Source organism: Platalea leucorodia, assembly GCF_965183815.1.
Source record: "Platalea leucorodia genome assembly, chromosome: 6".
Taxonomy (NCBI): Eukaryota; Metazoa; Chordata; class Aves; order Pelecaniformes; family Threskiornithidae; genus Platalea; species Platalea leucorodia.
Genome location: NC_138828.1, coordinates 37,373,163 through 37,395,789, shown reverse-complemented (window position 1 = coordinate 37,395,789; position 22,627 = coordinate 37,373,163). Strand labels below are relative to the sequence as shown.

Here is a 22,627-nt window from a genome sequence, read left to right as displayed (position 1 = left end):
TCCAATTCTAAGCCTTGTGATATGAGCTCTCAGACTAGCTCTTCAGCTTCGAGAGAGTGTGCCCTCTTATTCTTTGAGTGCACATAAAGTAATGTACAAAAGTCAGAGTTGCCTGGTTTTAAGATAGGACTTGAATGAGTGTGTGCTGCATCACTGTAAGCTGATTTTGCCACCAGACAAGGTTAGGAATAATACTATGTTTTGTATAGCAGCATATATCTTCGGTACCAGACTGCAGAAAGATAAAGTTACAAATATTAAGGTATATTTAATGCCCCTCCCAAATATTCCTTTGCTGCTTCAGCTTCTCAGTTGCCATTTTGTTCTCTTTTCTTAAGCTGGAATCTCCTTCTATTAATCTAAGATCTTACTTTAAAATGTCTGATGCTTCTTCCCCTACTCTCTTGCCCCTTTCCTTAGAGATAAGAACAAAATTCTCATATTAAGGCAAGAAATATGCTGTGAAGTATATGGACTGAAATGCAGAAGGCCCTAAACTGAAGGTGGCCTTCTTTTTAAATTTCCCCTGCAGTTCGAGACCTCAGTTTTTGGAACATGCAGGCTCTTTGCAGACCAAACAAATGACAAGACTTAGGTTGGCTTGTTTTTTAAATTTTTACTGTATGCTTAGAGGAATGGGGTCTGATTGTAGACCTGTTGAAACAAATGGCTCATTTGGGAAATGGTTAGCTCTGCATTTATTGTAATGTACATTCTGTACGTGCATAGCTACAAGACAGTTACGCCCTTCTGTGTGTGTGGGAGGATGCCAAGGAAGAACGCTGCGTTGAAGTACTCATCTGCAGTGTCAGACTGAACAGTCGCAATTACAGTTGGACTAAGTAGATACAAGAGTAGTTTATTTTGAAGTTTAACTTATGATAGCACTTCAAAGAACCATATATTGGAGCAAGTTGGTAGTTTTAACGCAGCAAGAATAGTAAGACTGAATATATCCATTAGTGGAGGCAAATAACAATCAGAGTGATATGAAATGGGAGTACTGGGAAATATGATTAGAAATATCTGTAGAGGTTTCTAAAGATTACTGCCTGGTCTACAGAGAGCTGGCTAAGTACATTGCACTACTTCCTCCTTCCAGCTGTTATTTTGAATGAAAAGGAGGTAAAATTAAATGTTTCTTAGATAAACAGTCCTGTAGTTATCTGATTAATGCTGATTTCTTCATGATTATAAGTAGGAATTAAGGTCTTAAGATAGCAAATTAGAATGAAATCTACTTTATTAAAATGTGTGACCTAGAATCAAAAACTTTTAAAATTTCCAAGGAATTACTTTGATTTTATTGTGTTTAGTACAAGGAATACTTTGTTCCATAACTTAGGCTTCCTGGGTGCCACTGCTATGGCAAAGATTACTTTTGTTTGTTTGTTTTTTAAAGATAGCAAAAACGAACTTCTTCCAGGAGAGAGATCTAGATGTTTCTTCTTTTTTTTCCCCACTTACCCTATATAATACTCATTAGCAAAGCAAGAAGCTGCATACCTACTCTTTTTAAAATGTAAAAATGATCATTTACTAAATATAGAAACATATATCTTCACCTAAAAGGGGGCCAGCTTTCTTTAATGTATTAATATAAGGACTAAACCTGCTGTTAAAGAAAAAACTGTTAAAAAATTGCTTTTGGTGGGAATTTATGCCGTTGAAGGTATTGTGTATAGTTTTGTAGAGCTATTGAATAGTCTTGTATTTAAAACCAAGGTCTTGACTAAACTGACAATGCAAATAAAGATGATAAATTTTTAAAAGGAGTCTTTCCACTTGTGAACTAGATGTAAAGAACAGACGAGTATCAGAAAAAGAGAGATCTTGGTTGGATTGTTCTTTCATTCCTTTAGCGCTCAGTTACCATGGTGCTCTAGCAGGATAGCGTAGCTACAAGGGAAGTGGTGCTGGTGTTGTGATGCCATTGTTAAGGTTTTTCATGAGTTTCCAATACAAACAATTTGCATTTCCTTTTGTGATAGCTCTCTAGGAATTTCTTTAAATAAATACCTAGGAGAGATGCTTCCATGTTAGAAGACCAGAAATATTTAAGAAGCCTTTATAGGCTCTTCTGTTTTGTCCATAGCTATTGCAGGAACTACATAGCTTGCTTTCAAGGCCAGCACTTTGCTAACATACCAGACTGGCAGCTTGTCAGTTCAAGCCAGTAATTTAAATCTTTGGTGCTAGTCAAAGCTGTCAACTTAATAACAGCTTACTGCATAAACAAGCTTGGGGGACTTATTCTAGGTCATTAGTATGGGAAGTTTTACATACCGAATTGATGTTTATCACTGCGCAGTATTTGAAAAGCTGGGTTTGTCTGAAGGAAAAGTACTAGTTTGCTTAAACAACTCTGCGTTCTGCGCACAGCCTTGATCACTGGAATGGGTAGCAGTAGTCACTTCAGAAATGGAGCAATATTAAATAGATAAGTTTTGATTTTTGAGGAAGTAGAGGGTCACCTGATTTTTTTTTTCCGAGTCAAACAGGGCAGAGGAAGCAGATTGGTGTGGTAGGGATCTCAGCGTGCCATAGTGGGAAAGATCTGCTTTGCAATGCCTTCTGTCACCACAGAGGTCAATAAAGAAGCAGCACAGGAAGTGGTACTAGTGAGTGAGTAATGGTGCATATCCAGTGATTTGGCTAGTATGACCCAGTACACTGGGGACACATACACATTACAGTCATCTAAATACTACCTAGCAAATAATCAATACTTCATATTTCTATGCCAATTTTTCCCCAGAGCCACCAAAAGAAACCTCAAAACAGTGTTATCCCTTAGGGCAATGAGTAAGATACGCTCTGCCTTGTTTGAAGCAAAAATTGAAGAGCAAGTGGTCAAAGGCAGTAACCATGAGCTAAACACCACTTGTGTTTGAAGAATGTGCTATGAGGCTCTAACTGACTGCAACTCGGGAGTTAGGTTTTATCTCGTTCTCCAGTTACAATCAGTCACAACCCCTGCACCATCAGGAAATGCAGCAAGACACCAGTTCACTACTTTGGTGCAGTGGTGTTTTGAGTCTACCCAGTCCTTACGGAGCCTTAATGGTTTCTGGTGACCAGTTGTTAGAGGGCTGACTGCCATCGTCCTCCCTAATTTGTAAAGCTGAATGGGATCATGCCATAAGGCTTTAGTAGGAGGAAATTTTGCCTGTGTATTTAGAAATATTATGATATTTTAAACATTGAACAATTGGACTAGCACTGTTACAAGCTTCCTTAAACAGTAAAAAAAAGTATCTGTACTGTCTGGAAGCGTTCAATTGTTGAAGACAGGAGCATCTACTATATAATGAACTGCAGGTATGATACTAAAATAAATTAATATTTTCTAGTTACCAATTTTACTTTAGATTACAGTCAGGACTAATTGCGTTCATTTTACTGTGGATCAGTATTTCAAAGGAAAAATCTTCTTCCCTTTTTCTCATTTAAAATTTGCTTTATGTATCTTTTAATTTTTTTAATAAATAAAATATGCCCGAACAGATGTGTTCTAGTTAGCCATATATAGCTACACTAAAGATCTGAAAGTTCCCTCGTTAAATGTCTTAAATATTTAATTTCTTGTCTGTATAAGCGATTTTTAAGTTTCTGTTACATGAAGAGTTTCTCATATTTTGTCTTATTATTTTGATTTTTGAAATATTAGATGAGTAAAGCAAAGAGATTCCTTTTCCAGCTGAAGACGTGGGATGATGGGAAATGTACAGCTGCTTAATCTGTTTTCAGAAATCAGGCTGGAGAAAATAAAAAGTAAATACTGTCAAGCCTTTTATGTTCTGGTCAATGCAGATGAAGTCATCTAGATTCTTTTACATAATGCGCCCCTTTAATGATCCTGCTGGAAATTGACTTCTTGGCAGCTGTACAGTGCAGAATAAGATGGATAAAGTTCTGTTCCTCTTGCAAAATACTGTAAGCATGAGCATGTCAGAGTTGAACCAAGACAAATTCAGTTGTTTTTTCTTTTCAGTTTTATCCATTTGATGTTAGTTAAACCAACTGTTAGATTAATGAGAGCAGATTTGAAAAAAACATAACTTTGAAACATGCTTGTTAGTACTTTTTGGAGTGGAATTTTCTTTTTCCTCTGGATCCTGAGCCTGCTGAGGAGATAAAAGGGTATAGCACTGAGAGTGATTGGTCCATGGTGAGAAACTGCGTTTAACTCCTTTATCTCTTTATGAAGGCCTTGCTGGGTCTTCAGATAATGTGGCGTTCTGCAAGAACCTTAATCCCACAGGTTACCTGGGTACTGGAAATGCATCCATACTTGTAGCCATGGGATCAGTTGATGTCTCTTTGGTTCTGTTTTAGCAAAGCACGTAAGTGTGCTTAATTTCATCCTGGTTAAGCAAAGCATTGTAATCTATGTATAGATACTCATGAATTCACTGTGGTTCTGTGGTTACACATGTTCTGAAGTGTTTTACTGAAATGCACTGCAGTCCCTAGTGCAAATCCCCTGTGTTTCCAGTTCCCAGTATGAGTTGACAGCTGGTTACAAGTCAATTATCATTTGCTATGATTTCTCTTTTGAATCTTGGAGGGTGCAAGAGTACTGGTGTGTTGGCAAAAGTAGAAAGCCAGAACAGTGCACACCTCCTTATGTGGCATGACAAAACGACTGAATGGCTTGTGTTTTCATCTTAAAGCTTTGCAGATTTGTAGCTACCACGACTTTAATGATGAATAAGAACTACCCACACAAGGAAAGAGATATAATGGTGGCTGAAGGCAAACAAAATTGAATATATGCTCCATATAAGGCAGCGTGTGGGAGACACATTTGTTACGTACTGAGTATCTGAGCAAAACCATGTGTCATGTTTCCTTAGGTTCTCAACAGGAGATGTGTAGAAGCAGCAGTGATGACAGGCCTGGCACTCAACTGCAGCATAAACAAGAAGTCCTTGTTTGACAGAAAACACTATTTCTATGCAGATCTGCCTGTAAGTATGCAGTATAGCTGGTCGCTTTACGACTGTAGGAAAGGACAAGTCTGGAGTACGGATGGCAGTAGGGGATGAGTGAAGAGATGCTTTTTTCTGTTCTCAGTCAGTGTTCTGCTCACCCCAACAGGATGCTGCGCTGTGCCCTGATGAATAGACAGCTGTACCCTGGTGCTCACTGATTGAATATGATTGCTCTGATTGCTGACTCCTTGCTTAGCTGCACGATTCCAGTAGCTTAATGTAATTGAATTGGGAGCTGGAGCTGCTTTGCCCCTTAAGTTCTCCATTCCTGGTGTTTAGTACTAATTGTCTGTTAGGGTAAAAGCAGCCTGATAATAGACCTTCATTTAAAGTGAATATATAACAAACACAGGTTCCAGTGGTATAAACATAATAGTGTCTTTTTTGTGTGTGCTTAGGGACCTAAAAATATTTAATTTCCCTTTAAAACTTTCTCAGTCGGTAGTTCCAATAAATTAAAAAAAAAAAAAAAAAAGAGAAACAGAGTGTTTGCAGTATGGTTTGTTGGTAGCTTTCATATTTGGTAGAAGGTGTCACTAGAAGTCAAATGCATTTTGCCACACTTGATATGGATGTAGAAGTATTGAAATCATTTAAGAACCTGACTTCTGTCATTGAAACAGGATGCAGCAGTGTTTGAGCCCTTTTTTCTATTTTAATGAAATTAAACCTTTCTAATTTTAAACATGTTTTTTTTCTGTCAGCATACTTGTTCTGAATGTTCATTTTAACACTAAGCTGTCAAAGGGAGGACACTAGTTTTACTTCCTCTGATTTTGGGTTGAAGATCTGATGACTGCATTAAAAGAAAAAAATCTGTTTCTGTTTTATCTGAGAAAGATCAGGCATGTTAGCTTATCTTCTCTTTAGGTGGGGTGTCCCGGACATCCAGAGAAGCAGAGTGGGAGATTTCTCAGGTCCCAAATTAAAGTGTAGAGCTGCTCTATTATTAACCAAACTACTTACTCTGCCACTCTTTTGTTCAGGCATTGGAAATATTTTGAAGTTACACAAAACATATTCAAATACAATTGCTTCCCACCTTAGAGAATTATGTTATAGTTGTCCACTGGAGACCTGGATCTCAGAAGAGATTTCTGGTCTGTTTTCTTCTAGGTTGGGAACTTGTGACTCTTCTGTGAAGTTGATGTAATTACTAGTTTGGTTTCTGGGGATAACTTTGCTAATATTTGTGAGCCATTAAGAGGCCCTTTTGTTGGGGGCTCTGTAGTGAGCTACCGGAATGTGAAACACAAACTTAGCAGTTTGAATTGCCAATACTTTTTTTTTACTTGTAAAACTATCTTAAAGCCCATTTCCAGACCTGAAGGAGAAAAAAGTGAAATAGCAGGAAATAAACTTGACTTTCAAAATTCCTTTACACATCATAAAGAAACACCAAAAACATCACAGACTTGTTTGCAAGCCACCTTTGGTGTTTCTGCTGTTAAACTAAAAGCAATCTCTCATATTCTTGTGATGTCTGCTGCTATCAGCCTACTGCATAGAAGCTATATGGAAGAATGTTGTCATAGGAAAGAAACCACATCGATGTGTTTAGAGGAGAAGAGTGAGGTGGAAGAAGGTGTGTACAACACTAAGTGGGCAGACATGAGTTACAGGATCCTCTGGTCAGATAAGCATGGAAATTTGGTCAGGGCGATGCTGACACATTTTATTAGCTTGAAACATGTAATTCTGGCTTTCTACTGGCTGACTTCTGCAGTTCAAGCACTGACAATAAACTGCCCAACTGCATTTCATAGTGAAACAGTCTAGTCAGGAACTCAGTAATAAGATGCGGAGTTTAGGCTAATGAGCTGTATAGAACAGATAAAATAAATCCAGCTCATAGGGTCATTTGACAATGGGATTATTGTTACTCCTGGAAATGGGGCTTTGGATGGGAAGTAGGATTCTTGTTATTTATTGTCGCTCACTATTTCAGGCTTTAAAAAAATCATTTTAATGAGAAGTTTTAGGAGATGGGAAGAGCTGTGTGATTAGCATAGGCTGCATAGAGTCAGTTATTTTATTTTTCTTATAGTCATTATGGCTAGAAGGTCATGCACTTTATTGCATATATAAATTGAGCTGTTCACAGGGCCAGACCATTGTTCTCCATTCCCGTGCACTGTCACCATCTTTACATTTTAGAGTAAGCTCGTCCTCCCTGCAAAATATGCAAATGCTCCTCCCCATTCATTAAAATCTGTCAGGCTTTTTTTTTAATTCTCACCACGGGGAGCATGAGCAGGCTAGGAAGGAGGAAGAGATGGGGACCCTACCTCAACAGAGTAATTGATTCACTTCTGTATTTTTACATCATTGCAGTTATTGCAATACCTTGTCACTGGCAGCCCCTTCTCTGGCTAGCAGTTTCCCCTTTGAGTGGAGTCCCAGGCCTGAGGTGGCATTTATCAGCTGTGTGCCTTACGTGGGGTTGCAGTGTCTATCTTTCAAGTTGCTACATAATGAAATTGAACTTTCTCATTTTCTTCATTTCCACACCCACCCCCTGCTTCCCTCTCCCTCTCCTCCCCTCTAATGAGTAAAGTTCTAAACAGGCAGAGAGAGGTATTCAGCCTGATGGGAAGATGAGTGATAGTCCCAGCTTGGGGATGGAGGTACGGTAACTGGCTTCAGACAAGATTTAACATGATCACGGAACCACAGGCGTGGAAGAACATCTTCTAGTCCATTTCCTGCCCCAAGGGAGTATCAGTGAAATTTATGTCATCCTTGGCAAGTGGTTGTGCAGTTGACTATTGATTATTTCAGCATTAGTATAGTGTCTTATACTTGCCTGTATTGAGGAGTGCTCTTATTTTTTCCAGACTGCCGGCTTCTCACAGTTATGTTGAATTCTAGACCCATCTTCTAGCTTGCTTCCTTTCCAGCTAAGCAAAATAACTTCTGAATTTACATGTGCATGTGTTCTATCCTCTTATATAGGTCACTATGGAAGATGTTGCATTTTCAGTTTTGTTCTTAGTCTATAATATTTGCACTTGGCCATGCTGCTGCTTTCTGAAAAGTGAATGTTTTATTTGAGTATAAATCTAATTCTGTTGACAGGCTGGCTATCAAATCACTCAGCAACGAGTTCCTATTGCGGTGAATGGAAGTCTGTCATACAGTCTCTGCATAGACAACAAAATGAGCCAGATGGTGACCAAAACTGTGAGGATTAAACAAATTCAGTTGGAGCAAGACAGTGGAAAGAGTCTCCATGATGACACAAGGAGCCAGACTCTGGTTGACTTGAACAGGGCTGGTAGGCTTGGATTATTTTCCTATTTTTCTCCTCCTTTCTGTGTAAGATGAGTCTTGAAAGGTAAATGGGTGACAGGGAACAGGCAGAAAATAAAAACAGCCTGATGTCTCTCTCCTTGAAAATAAAAATTCATAAAAATGACCATTACACTTGAAGCAGGGGAATACTTCAACTTTTTAATGGCCAGTGGACGTTTCCCATTGCTTTGGTTGATGGCAGTTGGCAATAGCAAGTTAGAAATCTGTTGGCTCCAGTTTGTTCAAAACTGTATGTGTCAGTCACAAACAGCCACTCAACTATTTAAGCTCTTGCCACTGTATGCCTTGTTGTTTAAAAAAAATAAAATATCACAGACCTAGTGAATCAAGTTTGTGTATAGAAGGAGCAGCTGTTGGAATTTGTCAGTGCATGAGTCAGATGTTTCTTTTAATTATTAGCTTTGAAAAAATGTAGATTTTATCTTTAAACTTTGAAATTGTAAATGGAGTGAACCAAATTAGCATACAACATGGGCAGCAACCTGGATGGCCAAGCCTAACTGGGACACAGTGTTCCGGTGTCCATTGAAGTTAACGGCTGTGGCTGCTCATATTCTTTGAAAGCTGGATCCTGAAGCTAAAAACTAGACTACATCTGTTTACAGTTCTGTCTGTTCCAAAATTAGTGCAAGATAATTGAATCTGGAATCAGATTGACTTTAAATGGGAGTTCTTCTAGAGAAAGACAGAAGAGGAAACTGTCCTTCTAATCTGCATGTCATAAAAGGGTGGAGGATTGTCTGCCGTTTGTCTGTTCCTTTAAAAAAACAGGAGGAAAAGTTTTTGTGGCAATCTGCAGCCAGGCCCATAGTGACAGTTACTAAATAATACATGGGGGTTTATTTTTTTCAAAAAAAGCCCAAGTGCTTTCATGTGTTTAGCCAGTTGCACTCTAATATGCCAAGATCAAAAGCTATTGTTGAAATCTCCTGTCTCTTTCCCTGGTAGGAGTCGGCCTCATGGAGGTTGTTATGGAGCCTGATATGTGCTGTGGGGAAGAAGCAGCTGCAGCAGTCAGAGAGCTTCAGCTCATTCTTCAAACGCTTGGGAGCAGCCAGGCAGTCATGGCAGGTACAGAAGGGGGAAGGGCACGTTCCCTTGTCACCAGTAATTCTCTGCATTTGCAGGAGTTTTGCAGCTTCTGGTTATTTTGCTCTGTGGTGGCTTATAAAGCATAGCCTTTTCTAGCTGTTGTTTTTACAATCCTCAGAGCCTGTCCTAATGTCTGTTGTGCTTCAGGTGTCCTTATGGGCCTGCCTTCATCTGCAGAGCTTTGCAGTGCTAGATTTTATATTGCCTCACACAATAATTTTACAGGATAAACCTAGGCAGGAAGGAATGTCCCCAGGGTTCTTGTGATGTTTCTCCCTGTCTGTCCTCATCTTTCTTGCCACAGCACTGCAGCACAGAAGATCTGTAGTAAGGATTAGTTGTAGAATATGGAAGTTAAGGGACAAAGTAGTTGTGCTGGTTTTGGCTGGGGTAGGGTTAATTTTCTTTACAGTTGCTAGTACGGGGCTATGTTTTAGATTTGTACTGGAAGCAATGTTGATAACACAGGGATGTTTTCATTACTGCTGAGCAGTGCTTACACAGAGTCAAAGCCTTTTCTGCTTCTCACCCCACCCCACCAGCGAGTAGTCTGGGGGTGCATAAGAAGTTGGGAGGGGACACAGCCAGGACAGCTGACCCCAACTGACCAAAGGGCTATTCCGCACCACATGACGTCATGCTCAGCATATAAAGCTGGGGGAAGAAGGAGGAAGGAGGGGGGGTGTTTGGCACGATGGCATTTGTCTTCCCAAGTAACCATTACGCGTGATGGAGCCCTGCTCTCCTGGAGATGGCTGAACACCGGCCTGTCAATGGGAAGAAGTGAATGAATTCCTTGTTTTGCTTTGCTTGTGTGCGTGGCTTTTGCTTTACCTATTAAACTGTCTTTATCTCAGCCCACGGGTTTTCTCACTTTTACTCTTCCAATTCTGTCCCCCATCCCACCGGGGGCAAATGAGCAGGTGGCTGTGCAGTGCTTCATTGCCAGCTGGGGTTAAACCACAGCAGTCCTTTTTGGCGCCCAATGTGGGGCCTCTCCAGCACACATCACCTCCTCCTCTGGTGATATTCTGAAATCTTTGCCTTCTGGCCAGTCCATGATCACTTCCAAGATGCCTGGGCGACTGGGGTTTCCTGTTCAAGCCTGTTGTGTGATCAGTGCAACCCACTTACTCCACCTAGCATCAGTTGCTTGATGTGTAGAGGGGACCCTCCCTTTGAACATCCAGCCCAGCACCAGCAGTCGGGGTGCCAGGAGGAGCAGTGCTTCAGTACCAGCCACTTCCGAAGCAGCTCAAACCCCTTCATATGCTGCCAATATCTCTTTCTCAGTTGGCGTATAGCGGCCTCGGATCCTCTGTATCCCCAACTCCAAAACCTTAGGGGTCAACCTCGACTCTCCCCTGGTGCTTTCTGCCAGAGGCTCCAGGTGGGGCTGTTCTCCCTGGCTGCAGTGTAGAGCACATTTTTTACATCGTGTCCTGCCCAGACTGGCCCAAGGGCTGCTGCATGAACCATCTCCTGTTTAATTTGTTCAAAGGCTTGTCGTTGCTCAGGGCCCATCTGAAATTGTTCTTCTTCCAGGTCACTTGATAGAGAGGGCTTGCAACCAGGCTGTAATTTGGAATATGCATTCTCCAAAAACCCACAACACCTAAGAAAGCTCGTGTTTCCTTTTTGCTAGTTGGTGGAGACATAGCTGATATCTTGTTGATCATATCCACTGGAATCTGATGACGTCCATCTTGCCATTTTATTCCTAAAAACTGGATCTCCTGTGCATGTCCCTTGACATTGTTTTATGGCAAAACCGGCCTTCAGAAGGATTTGGAGTATTTTCTTCCCTTTGTCAAAAACCTCTTTGCTGTGTTGCCCCATATGACAATGTCATCAATGTATTGCACATGTTCTGGAGCCTCACCCTGTTCCAGTGCAGTCTGGATCAGTCCATGGCAAATGGTGAGGCTGTGTTTCGACCCCTGGTGCAGTCAGTTCCAGGTGTACTGGAGGCCTCTCCAAGTGAAAGCAAACTGTGGCCTGCAGTCTGCCGCCAAAGGGATTGAGAAAAACGCATTAGCGGTATCAATTGCGGCATACCACTTGACTGCCTTTGACTCCGGTTCGTATTGAAGTTCTAACATGTCCGGCACAGTAGCGCTCAGCGGCGATGCCCTGGCCATCTGCCAGCCCAGGCGCATCGCCATTGCTGTTATCAAAATGTTCCCAGGCACATCAGAGTAAGATGATAAGCGGTACAGCAGTACAGCAAGCAGCGAAAGCAAAAAACAGCCACTAACGAGCACTAGACTGTAATATACAGTAAGGCAAGCAATACCCATGGCAAGCATGGGAGCCTGTCAATTAATAGCTAAACAGCAGTAACAGCTATAAATTTGATCTACCACATTCCAATCAAATCTGTCATTATCTTGAACCCTTTGAGCCTCACATTGGGTGCCAAAAAGGACTGTCGTGGTTTAACCCCAGCTGGCAACTAAGCACCACACAGCCGCTCACTCACTCCTGCCCCAGTGGGAAGGGGGAGAGAATCAGAAGGGTAGAAGTGAGAAAACTTGTGAGTTGAGATAAAGACAGTTTCCTAGGTAAGCAAGAGCCATGTGTGCAAGCAGAGCAAGACGAGGAATTCATTCACTCTTTCCCATCAGCAGGCAGGTGTTCAGCCATCTCCAGGAAAGAGGGCTCAATCATGCTGCATGAATCATCTTGTAAGTTGTGTATCAGGTCTCAGCTAGTCATAAAATGGGTGTAGGCAGTAAACTTGTGCTGCTGTCATGGATGAGATGGAGTAAACGGTAGCACATAGCAGATATGGGTGCCAGGGTTAATTTAAGAATCAATGAGGTTGCGGCTCTTACCCTACTTGATCATTTCACACACTGTCACCCCCCTCCCCTCCAGCATTATGTTCACTACGTCTCAACTTCTCTTCCCACTAGGGAGATCACTGCTGGTCTGGCGAGGTGGGCCAGAAAACTGTGTTGTTTTGTGCTGTGCACCGCTCAGGTGTTAGAGGCCAAGGTCCCTAGGCATCCCCTGGCATTTGTCTCCATGCATCTCCCTGATCTTCGGGATCCTCCCCCGCCTCCAGGATCTCTACTGCTATCTTTCTGAGACCACTTCCTCTTTTGGGAACACCTGCCTTTGGCACCAGCTCTTCTTTCTGGAACCCTGAGGCCCCAATTTTCGCAATAGGTGATGTGCAGAAGCACAGCGTGTGATCAGCCTCCTAACTGGTGATTCTGTCTCTTGTCTCTCTATTAATTGGAGGATTCGGGTCATGCCATTTTTGCTCAGTCCTAATGTTATCGAAATTTACAAGCAGCCCATGGTTACAGCTAGCAAGTAGCAGGCTTTTGCTTGAGACTTTAAAAGTACAGTTTTGGGCATTCATCCCTTCCACACATACACCCAATTATCAGCTGCCTATTAGTGTTCACAATGTAAGCTATATTTTTGCCTGTGGCAGTTGGCCTCACTGTTGTGGCAGCAAATTCAGGCCATAGTATAAGTGGATGCATCTTCTACGGAACTGAGTCAGAGTGGTGCATATATCACCCAGGAAATGGGATCCAATAAATGTTGGCTAGTGATGCAAATCTAATTTAATGTAGGGGGAAATAATAATTGCTACACATTATATATGTCGCTGAATCTTTTCTCACACTAGTGTTACACATGTCAAATGGCGAAGGGTTGTCAATATTAAGCAGCCAATCTGCATGCTTCTTCAAAGGCCTTCGTGGACACACATATGTACCATCATTTATCACTACTGAATTTGGCCCTAAGATTGCCATTGGAATTGCACTATAATATCTTTTACTGCAGTGAGATTTCTGACTTTAGAGGAGAATTCCAGTGTTGGGAATATTTTTCCTCCAGTATAGTTGGCTTTAAAAGTATTTGGATTTTTTTTCAAGGTGGTGTTTTTAAGGGCTTTCTACTGTGGTTTTCCCTCATCATAGTTACCTGCTTTCAAATAAGGGCTTTACGTTCTCATATTTTACTTCATTCTACCTGTGTGTTCAGTGAAGACAAGTGCCCAGTTTTATCAGGTGTTATTTCATTAACAACAAACAGATGAAAAGATTATTTCATTGCAAAGTGCAAGGAAAAGAAACTGGGCTTAAAGTGGGTTTACAGGAAAAAAGCTTTTTTAAGAACATTTGGGGCCTGGCTCTCCTTTCACTTATGCCTGATTAACTTCATTGTCTTGTCACATTGACACCTACATCCAAGTAGAAGCAGGTCATGTCTCAAAATGAAGCAAGGGCAGGACAAGACTGTTTCTCTTTTGGAACAAGTACTCAGTTCACCCCAAAGAGGGAGCACATGCAAAACACTTCTGTTGAAAGAGATGTCGGGTTATTCCAGCACCTTCGTCCTTCATTTACATGTCTGGCAAGACTCTGTGAAGACAGAGGAAATTAGTGCGCTGTCATCCAGCCTACTTCGACAAAGTGTACCAAGGCTTCTCTAGTCAATTTACATCTAATTGACCAGAGTGGATTCTGAAGCCATAGATGTCTTCACAGGTTTAACTCTGAACTATTTTGCGCTCTCTTTAATAATGCTACTGTATCTAAACAGTAAGTGTTTGTTTCTTCTTATCTGTATTTGAAACAAAAAAAAAGAGGAAGGCTACAGATGTTCACTGTGCAATATGGGAAAAATGATGTTTCTTTTTAATACAACCTCTCCTGTTTGTTTATTTCCACCAGCTGAATAACTGTGGCAAGCCTTTTCTTCTTAGAAGGGATGTCTTTAGAGGAACAAAACTTAGAAAGATACAATTACAAGTTACTTGTGGTTGAGTCATTAAAGGTCTCTAAGGACATTATTCCATTTTGGACTAAAAGTGCAGGATGCTTTTATATATAACTTCATATTCAGTTTCAGTTTTTGGCAGCCAGGGAAATGTGGGGTGGCGGAGAGATTGCAGTTTCTTGAAGGAGAGGAAGAAAATTACAAAAAATACCCACTACTTCTCACATTTTGTCCTTGAGCTGTAAATTTCCAAGAACATTTTAGTGAATTTGTTCAACATAACTGTAAGTTCTTGTGTTCCATGCTACCATAGTATATATCCATCAAATTCTAATTCCAAAACATATTTTTATGCTGTTTTTAGAGGAATGGAAGCTCACAATCCACCATTTTAAATTGCTTGTCTAATTCTGCCCTTTATTTAAGAGCTGTGAATCAGAAGGTTTTTTCACTATATGGCTTAGAGGATCTGTGCTGCGCTGCACTGCACGATGCAGTTTTCTCTGAGAAGAATTATGAGCAATAATTTTTTTTAAAAAGTAGCATTCTCAGAAAATTTTGAATGATTGGAGGCAGAGTCTTGAGATGGAATCACAAACAGAACGCTATGATGAGGTGGTTGTTACTCCTTTCTGAACCTATGGAAGTCTGCTATTAATGCTCTGCACATAACATGCAGTTTATTAATGCATGCGAAGGTTATTACTCTAGTTTACAGGGCAGACTATTCTGTTGATGAAGTTTCCTTTTACAGAGGGTCAGCTGAGAGTGGATGCCAATGTTTCTGTGCATCACCCTGGAGAGCCTTATGGAGTGAGGACTGAAGTGAAGAATATCAATAGCATACGATTCCTGGCAAAAGCAGTAGGTAAATGATGGTTGCTTCATTACAGGAGCATTGTAGATATTTTATGTGGTCTGACATGAAATATGTCGGGCTCCTGAGTGCAGTAATTGGCCTTAAATGCCCTGACTAGCCTCATCTGGGTGTCCCATCCATGCACCTTGCCCATGGGTCCAGAAGTCCCATTTAAGCTCAGGCTGGAGCCTTCAGACTTTGCCTGAGCTACATCACAGGCATGCCAGATTTCAGTCCTGCCTCCCGCTGGACCTTGGACCTGTTCTGTAGTCTTGTTCCCAGCTTTGTCTTGGGACTTACCTCCTGCTGCTTCTGACTGAACTCCCTGAATAGACTGTGGACCCAACTCATCCCCTCGCCTTGACTGAGGCTGCCAGTGGACCTTTCCTCTCAAATGCCTCTGCCCACGCTGTTCAGACCAGTGGGACTGCACCAGACAGTGAGGGCACTGCGTGTGCTGTGGTCACCCTCGGCTCCTGGCTTATCCTCCTTGTGGAGCAGCCTTGCTCTTGCTGCTCCCTGACAGAATAAATCTTAGTATGGGGTATTGTGGGGATAGCAGCTGTGTTAGTCTGCAGTTTTCTTGCAGAGGTAACCCTCTGCCTGCAAGAAGAATAAAGCAGATGATTCAGTGCCTAGCACGTTTAGCACTGAAATATGTTAGCAGTAGCTCTGTGTCCTTCAATGTAGATGATTGCTTTCCACTGAGTACGGTAGGTGGTGTGTATGAAGTTCAGATGCAGCTTGGGTATGAGCAAGAAAGGATGATTATTACATCTTCAAAAGAGTGATTGGAAGGTCACTAGGAATATATGGCTTGGCTGCAGTGCCTGGGAGAAAATGTTTTCTATTTAAAGGGAATGAAAGAAGATGAGGAAAACACACAAAGAAAGAAACAGTGCTGGAGAGAGAGACAGGGACTGATAATTCTGCCTGTAACTACTGCTGTTGATTTCATTAAGGTTAAAACAACAAACTATTCCATTATTGCATAGCAGTGAAAAATGAAATAGTGGAGTGTACAAAAGCTAATAGTGCAGTATAATAAGCTTACTCTTTTTTCTGTTGTTTCTGTCAGACTATGAAATACAGAGGCAAATTGAAGAACTTGAAAAAGGAGGAACAATTCTGAATGAAACAAGAGCCTTTGATTCCAAGCTTGGGTGAGTTTTTATTTTGGAGGAACATCAGGAATAGCAGCTTTAGAGTGCCATGGATACCTAGTGACATGATCAGGAGAGGTAACATAGCATAGTCTCCTCACAGGTAGTAATTTATTCTTAAAGTTGAGGCTTTTTCACAACAGATTGTGTGCTACATCAAGCAGTGTCTGTGTGAAAATGACTGCCCTGTTACATACACACATTCTCTGAAGTGGCTTTAAGAAACTCTCCTGATCTTCATGAGGCGAAGTTTTTGTTTTGTGTTTTTGCCATAAAACTAATTCTGTGGTGTACCTCTTACCACATCTTACTTGTTTTGTTTTTATTTTAGGTGCACTGTATCAATGAGAGACAAAGAAGGAAAACAGGATTATCGGTATGTTTTGTTTTAATAAGTTAACATTTCAAGAACTGAGAATTTATTTCATTTCTTAAGTGTAGTCAGTGTAATGAGCATGTAAAGTTAGTCAGTATAGTGAGTATGCATTGGAAGTTTACCTTCCACTGGAAGGGGAAGAGACCTATCAAAATCAGTGCTAGTCTGAGTAGTTCAGATCTAGTACTGTGTCTCATCTCTGCTAAAACCCATAGACTTTTCCCAAAAACTAAGCTGGAGTACCTTAGCTCGAAGCGGGTAAGTTGAAGGTTTACTTTGTGGCCAGTACAAGTGTATTCTTAAGAATGCCTGAGATTAAATGTAAGAATAGTCTGACTTAAGCATTGCTCCCACTTTAAGTAAATACTGAGGGAAATTATTTTCAGATAGCAGGCCCTGCCTCTCCATACTTAAATCTACATATATTCTACCACTGATCTTACTAGAGCAGAGCAAGGATTTTGAAAACACCCCACAAACTTTAAATTTAAATCTGCTTTTTAAATTATAGTTTGTAGAAATGCAGCAGAAAAGGCAGTGATCATTTTATGAATTCATTTTATGAATTCCTTATTATGGTAGAGGCTGGCATGAGGCTTATTTAACAAGACTAATTCAAACAAATGCAAAAGAAAATTCATGAAAACCTAGGCAAAACTGGTGAGTCTAAGATATTTCAAATAAAGACCAGAAAGATTATTACTAGTACTAAGATTATGATCAGTATTAAACAGTGTTTTTCAGATTTTTTGTAACTTACTGTGACACATTGTACATTAAACTTAAAATCTATGTTTAGGCAGTTTTGAAAGAGGAATTATTATAGTAAATGTAAAGGGTGCCCAATGTCCTTTATTCTAATATTTTTGAACCCCTCATTTGATGGTGTAAGAGTGAGGTTTCTGCTTCAATCGCAGTTATTCAAGTGGTTTGAATTGGTCTTCTCTTTAAGGGAGCCTTTTGTTCTGTGATGGCACCCTGCTGAGCACAGTAACTTTGCTTTTAGCACAGCATGAGATTTCATCAAGACTTTTGAAGTTAGTCTGGAAAAGGTTGCAACCTGCCCAGATCACTCCTGGCAGTTGGCTGTCAATCTGTGTTTTTCCCTGCCAGTCCACTCTCGTTTTGTCCAGATCCACAATTCATGCTTGATGCCAAAAGGAACGGGTTGTTTCCGTATCTATTATTATTGTTGTTATTTTTTATTATTATCTTGGGTGCAGAAGTGTTTTGATTACCCCTTTTCTATCATCTGCTCTTTGACAATCGGTGGCAAATACTCAAAGAAAGAAAACGGGGGCTTTATAGCAGTTCAGGGGCTGATCTCTTATTACTTAACAGTGCTATACCAAGTCATGAATTTTTAATATTTTGTTTGGTTGAAATAGTAATACAACTTCCAGGTAAGCATAAACTTGTGATATAAATTTTATTTCTTCTTGTTTAGCTTCTGACTGAAAAATAATCATTTTCACTAGGTTCATGCCAGAGCCAAACCTTCCTCCATTGATTCTGTACGATACTAAATCTTTGCCAGCTAATCTGAACCATCAGCAAGTGGTAAATATTGATTGGATTCATGAGAGACTTCCTGACCTCCCCAGTGTGAAGAGAGCAAAGCTTGTTGAACAGTATGGGATTCTTCCTGAACACAGCTTCACCTTATTGGTAGGTCTATTGATCAAGTGCTAAAATAAGCCTAGAGACTTCAAAGATGCACAGTTTTTGAAAAGATTTACAAATATCATATTAACCAGCTGTCAGTTCTCATGGATGGTTTTAGTTGGAAATACGTGCAATGCACACTTTGTACCTTGAAGCCGTATACACAGAAGGGTGGGGGAAAGCAGCCGTACACAGTGTGCCTAGGAGAAGCATTTCTCATGCAAGGTGCAGTCAAATAACTATTATTTAATATTGATCTTGTCTGTCTACACATGGATGCACCCGTGACTGACTGCAACAAATGTACAACTTCCTGCTGACAAATCCTTGTCTGCAAGTGCCTGCTCTTCTTGTCTTTGGGTCTGGTACAAGGCCGGGCACATTGTCAGTGTTTAAGAAATTAATACGTGTTTTCCTGACTGCAGAAGCAAAACCCAAAGTTTAAATCTTTCAGCTTCACGTGCCCCACTTGATCTGGCTTCCACATTATTTTGAAAAAAACCCAGACTTATTCTTAGGTAAATACAAAAACCAGCTGTACAACATCAACTTTGACCTCACAATGCAATTTACCAGGGATAGGTTCAGAAGAGGGGATGAGAAAGAAAAGGATGTGGCAAATATGAATATAAACAAGGACATGACAGCAAAATTTCGTAACTTCCAAAATTATTCTCAAGGGCTTTGAGCTTCTTAAATACAAGCTGCATCATCTCCATTTGCCAATGATAACTCTGTGTGGGAGTTAGTATACCCACTCAAGATTAGACATTTCACATAGCCAGTTAAGCTAGGACAGTGTCCGGCTTTGGTTACCTCTGTGATTAGCGGAGACAGAAGGAAAACGACTTTAGAGTAAGATTCAGAGCGGAACTGTAAGTACTTTAAATTGTCCTCTGGAGGAGTTCCCTCCCTTTGACTATAAATGGAGGGAGAGCAGTGCACCTGACTTAACTACCTAATATCCTTCCTTTATGTGTCTGTAATTTAATACACTTGTCCAGAAACTGGTTCTACGGAAAAATAAAATGGTTCTTTCTTCTGAAGAAAGCTGTTAGGAAAACTGCTCTTGTGGCGGTGTGCCATTTTAGTGAGTTGCAGATCTTTTACTGTTTGGTGGGCAGGTGAGTCATAAGTCTCATCAAAGTCATGAGGCTGCAGTGATAGCAGCAAGAGGTGTCAGTAGTGTCTTACCTTTCTGTTTCCTTGTGTAAGCTGGAAAATGAGGTTTCGCAGCCAATATTCCTGCCCATGCGTGCATTTTTTCACAACAACATATTTCTCACATAATAAACAGAGCTCAGAAGGGCAGATAGGTTCTGAACTCTTTTTTTTCTGACTTTTTTTATTCTCCTCCCCCTCTGTGGTGGGTTGACCCCCGCCAGCTGCTAAGCACCACAGCTGCTCACTCATTGCCCCACCAGGGGGGGACGAGGGAGAGCATAGGAAGAGCAAAAGCGAGAAAACTCATGGTTTGGATAAAGACACTTAAATAAGTTAAGGAAAGAGGAAGGGAAAAACCCAAAAGTGATGCAAATGCAATCACTCACCACCTTCCACAAGTAGACTGATGCACAGCTGGTCTCTGACCAATGACTACCTCCCCAAAAATCCCCTTCCCTCAGTGTTTCTCGTTGAGCATGGTGTTATATGGCATGGAGTATCTCCTTGGTTAGTTTGGGTTAGCTGTCCAGGTTGTGTCCCTGCCCAACTTCACGCCCACCCTCAGCATACTCGCTGTGGGGGGCAGAGCGGGAAAAAGAGAAAGCCTTGACGCCCTCTGGGTACTGCTCAGCAGTAGCCAAAACACCAATGTGTTGTCAGCACTGCTTTATTCACAAATCCAAAACACAGCACCCTACGGGCTGCTCTTAAGAAAATAAACTCCATCGCAGCCAGACCCAGTACACCCACTCCTCTCACTTGGCATCAACCCACTTCTTGTGCGTTTCAGTTTTGCTAGTAGTGATGGCTTCTGCTGTGTGGTTTCTGTCGTCTCTATCAACTAGCCCTATATATTTGCCTCATCAACAGCCCTTTCTTTCCACCTGTTCTCTGAAATCCACTATTGCCTTTGCCTTTTCCCTTTTAACTTTTTTTTCCTTTTTGCAACATAGAAGACAATTAATGAGCTCCAAGCTGAAATTTGGGATTCAGCTTGTAATAAGATAATGCATCCATTTGAATGCATGAAGTGAACGCGTTCTTCATTGCGGGTCTTCTTTTATTGTGCATTAGAATGTCAGCGTGTATACTCTCCATAAAAGTTGCTTGCCTGTTCACTGAGAGACTAGTTAACCTTAATTCATCTGAAAACGGTACGTCCATTGCTGTGTTAAGCTTACATCAGAAGCTGCAGAAGATTGCTGATAGGGCCAGATGCACAAATCTAATGAGCATTCTTTCAGGTTAGAGCGCCCAGGAGTGCTCATTAAATAAATGGCAGTGGTAGAGGGATGACTCTAAAATGCAAAATCTCTGTTCTGCGCCAACTTGTTAGAGAAAACATTATGCGCCAAAGTTATAATAAAACAACACCATACTTCAGCATGCAAGTTAGTTTCCGAGCTTACTTCATGAGCTTTATTCTCATATACAAGAGCTACCTGTACGTACTGCAGTACTGAGAATCTCTGACTCCTGCTTTGCCTAATTATAAGATGTACTGAAATAGGAGAGCGTTACCTATTAATATCTTTATATCTGAAATTTCTTAAGTGTAAACTGCTACATTTTTGACAGTTCTGTATAAATTGCAAAAATAAATGAAGTTTCTGATTTTCTTCATGCAGAACCCTTCTTGTTCGTAAAGATACAATTCTTTGAGCCACGTAGACTCCATGGTATTTGGATACTCAATTTCTGCATGCAGTTTCTACTTTGCTGTGTCAACTGGCAGGCTGGCAAATACTTAAGTCAAGAAGGATCTCTGACAATGTTGCCAGTTATGGTATTATAATATTTTTGTCTTGCTTCCTATTGAGACAAAAAAATAAGATGTATTGGCATAGACATTAATGTGACGTTTTGTTTTCAAAAAGCATGCTGAAGTCCAGGGTGGTCTATCCAAAAAATAGATCAATTGTCACTGTACAGCCTTAGAAAAAAAACAGTCTGATCATTTCCTTTCTCATCTGAATTCTAAGTCTTCCTGTACATTTACTGTTCCCCTGCTTACTCAGATAAAAGTAGCAGTTCCACTTGGGCTTTGGCTCACTGCCTTGGTGGAACAATTACATCGGTGAATCCTTGGAACAGTCAAAAGTGGGATGCTGTAGAAGTTGGTTTTGACCGTTTTGTTTATGACATGCTGTCCTCATACATGATGGTGTGCAGGTGACTTTATGCTTATTTTTAGAACTTAAATTGTTTTATAGGAAGCTATAGGAAAAAGTTGGAACTTTCTTTGACTGCTCTGCTTGTCTGCTTTAATAGGCTAGATTTTCTGGTTTTTTCCCCTGACAATCTTGCGCATTTTTGCAGCAGTTGTTACCTCACAGTTGGTTATTGTAGGAACTGTGATGGTGAAAATGGGAATAAGAAAGCAGAAAATGACATTTTATTTGTTAAATTGAGTAGTTCTCTTCTTCAGTTCTTTGGGAAACATTATTGGTCTTTAAAAGCATAAGTTAGCATTACAGACCCAATGTCCCTAAAGATTGTACCCATGGTATTTTGTAAAATAATGTATTGGTTTAAATTTGTTTAAAAAGCATCTGGAATCACTCCACCAATAGTTTTTTTGGCATCTCAGTACTATTAAGCGATCATTTTAAACCATGTTTAAGAAAGAAATTTGCATCTGATTGAAATACGTCAGATTTCATGCCAGTGAGATTCTAATGAATAAGTTACAGCATATTTGGTGTGCAATGGGAGCACCGAGTGGGCCTGGATCACAAATGTGGTGCTGCAATTCCAGATTTCTGGTTTTCCTTCTATGAAGATTAAAATATGTTATTCAGAATTAAGTGAGAACAGTCAGTTAGCGTTCCTGTAAACCAGCATGTTAGAGCATGCAGTGGTTTTCAGCTCAGATCTATCACAAGGGACAGGGGGGGGTGTTGGTAGTTGGAGTGAATTTGGCGTGAAGAAAGTTGACGAAAATGCAGAACAAATTAAAGTCAAGTTCAAGTAGTACAATATCTAGAAATTGATGCTAATCAAGTTATGCCTGCGTTTTTCTAATATGGCAAGAAAATAAGGAAAATGTTTCATTTCTGTCAGTCATTTTCATGTTTTGACATTTTGCCGTATTCATTTCAGTCTAGCATTGCTGGGTTTTCCTACGCTTTGGCTACAGAAAATGACAGTCACTTTAAAAAGCCTAAAACTAAATGCAAAGGAATTTTGGGGAATATGTCTGGTTTTGTGTGCATAAGTAGCAAGTACGGGGTTCGTTACCTGGTAG

At 40.6% G+C, this 22,627-nt stretch overlaps 1 protein-coding gene across 1 annotated transcript in view; it reads left to right on the top strand.

The window, feature by feature from the left end:
• GATB (glutamyl-tRNA amidotransferase subunit B) overlaps window positions 1–22,627 on the top strand; it is a gene marked incomplete at its 5' end in the record, with an annotated part of 44,353 nt that overhangs the window by 9,988 nt on the left and 11,738 nt on the right. Inside the window, 7 exons of the mRNA XM_082316379.1 lie at window positions 4,860–4,973; window positions 8,076–8,274; window positions 9,261–9,383; window positions 14,908–15,021; window positions 16,091–16,175; window positions 16,507–16,551; window positions 18,030–18,219. Of these exons, the coding sequence (XP_082172505.1) occupies window positions 4,860–4,973; window positions 8,076–8,274; window positions 9,261–9,383; window positions 14,908–15,021; window positions 16,091–16,175; window positions 16,507–16,551; window positions 18,030–18,219 (870 nt within the window). The remainder of the gene's footprint in view (window positions 1–4,859; window positions 4,974–8,075; window positions 8,275–9,260; window positions 9,384–14,907; window positions 15,022–16,090; window positions 16,176–16,506; window positions 16,552–18,029; window positions 18,220–22,627) is intronic.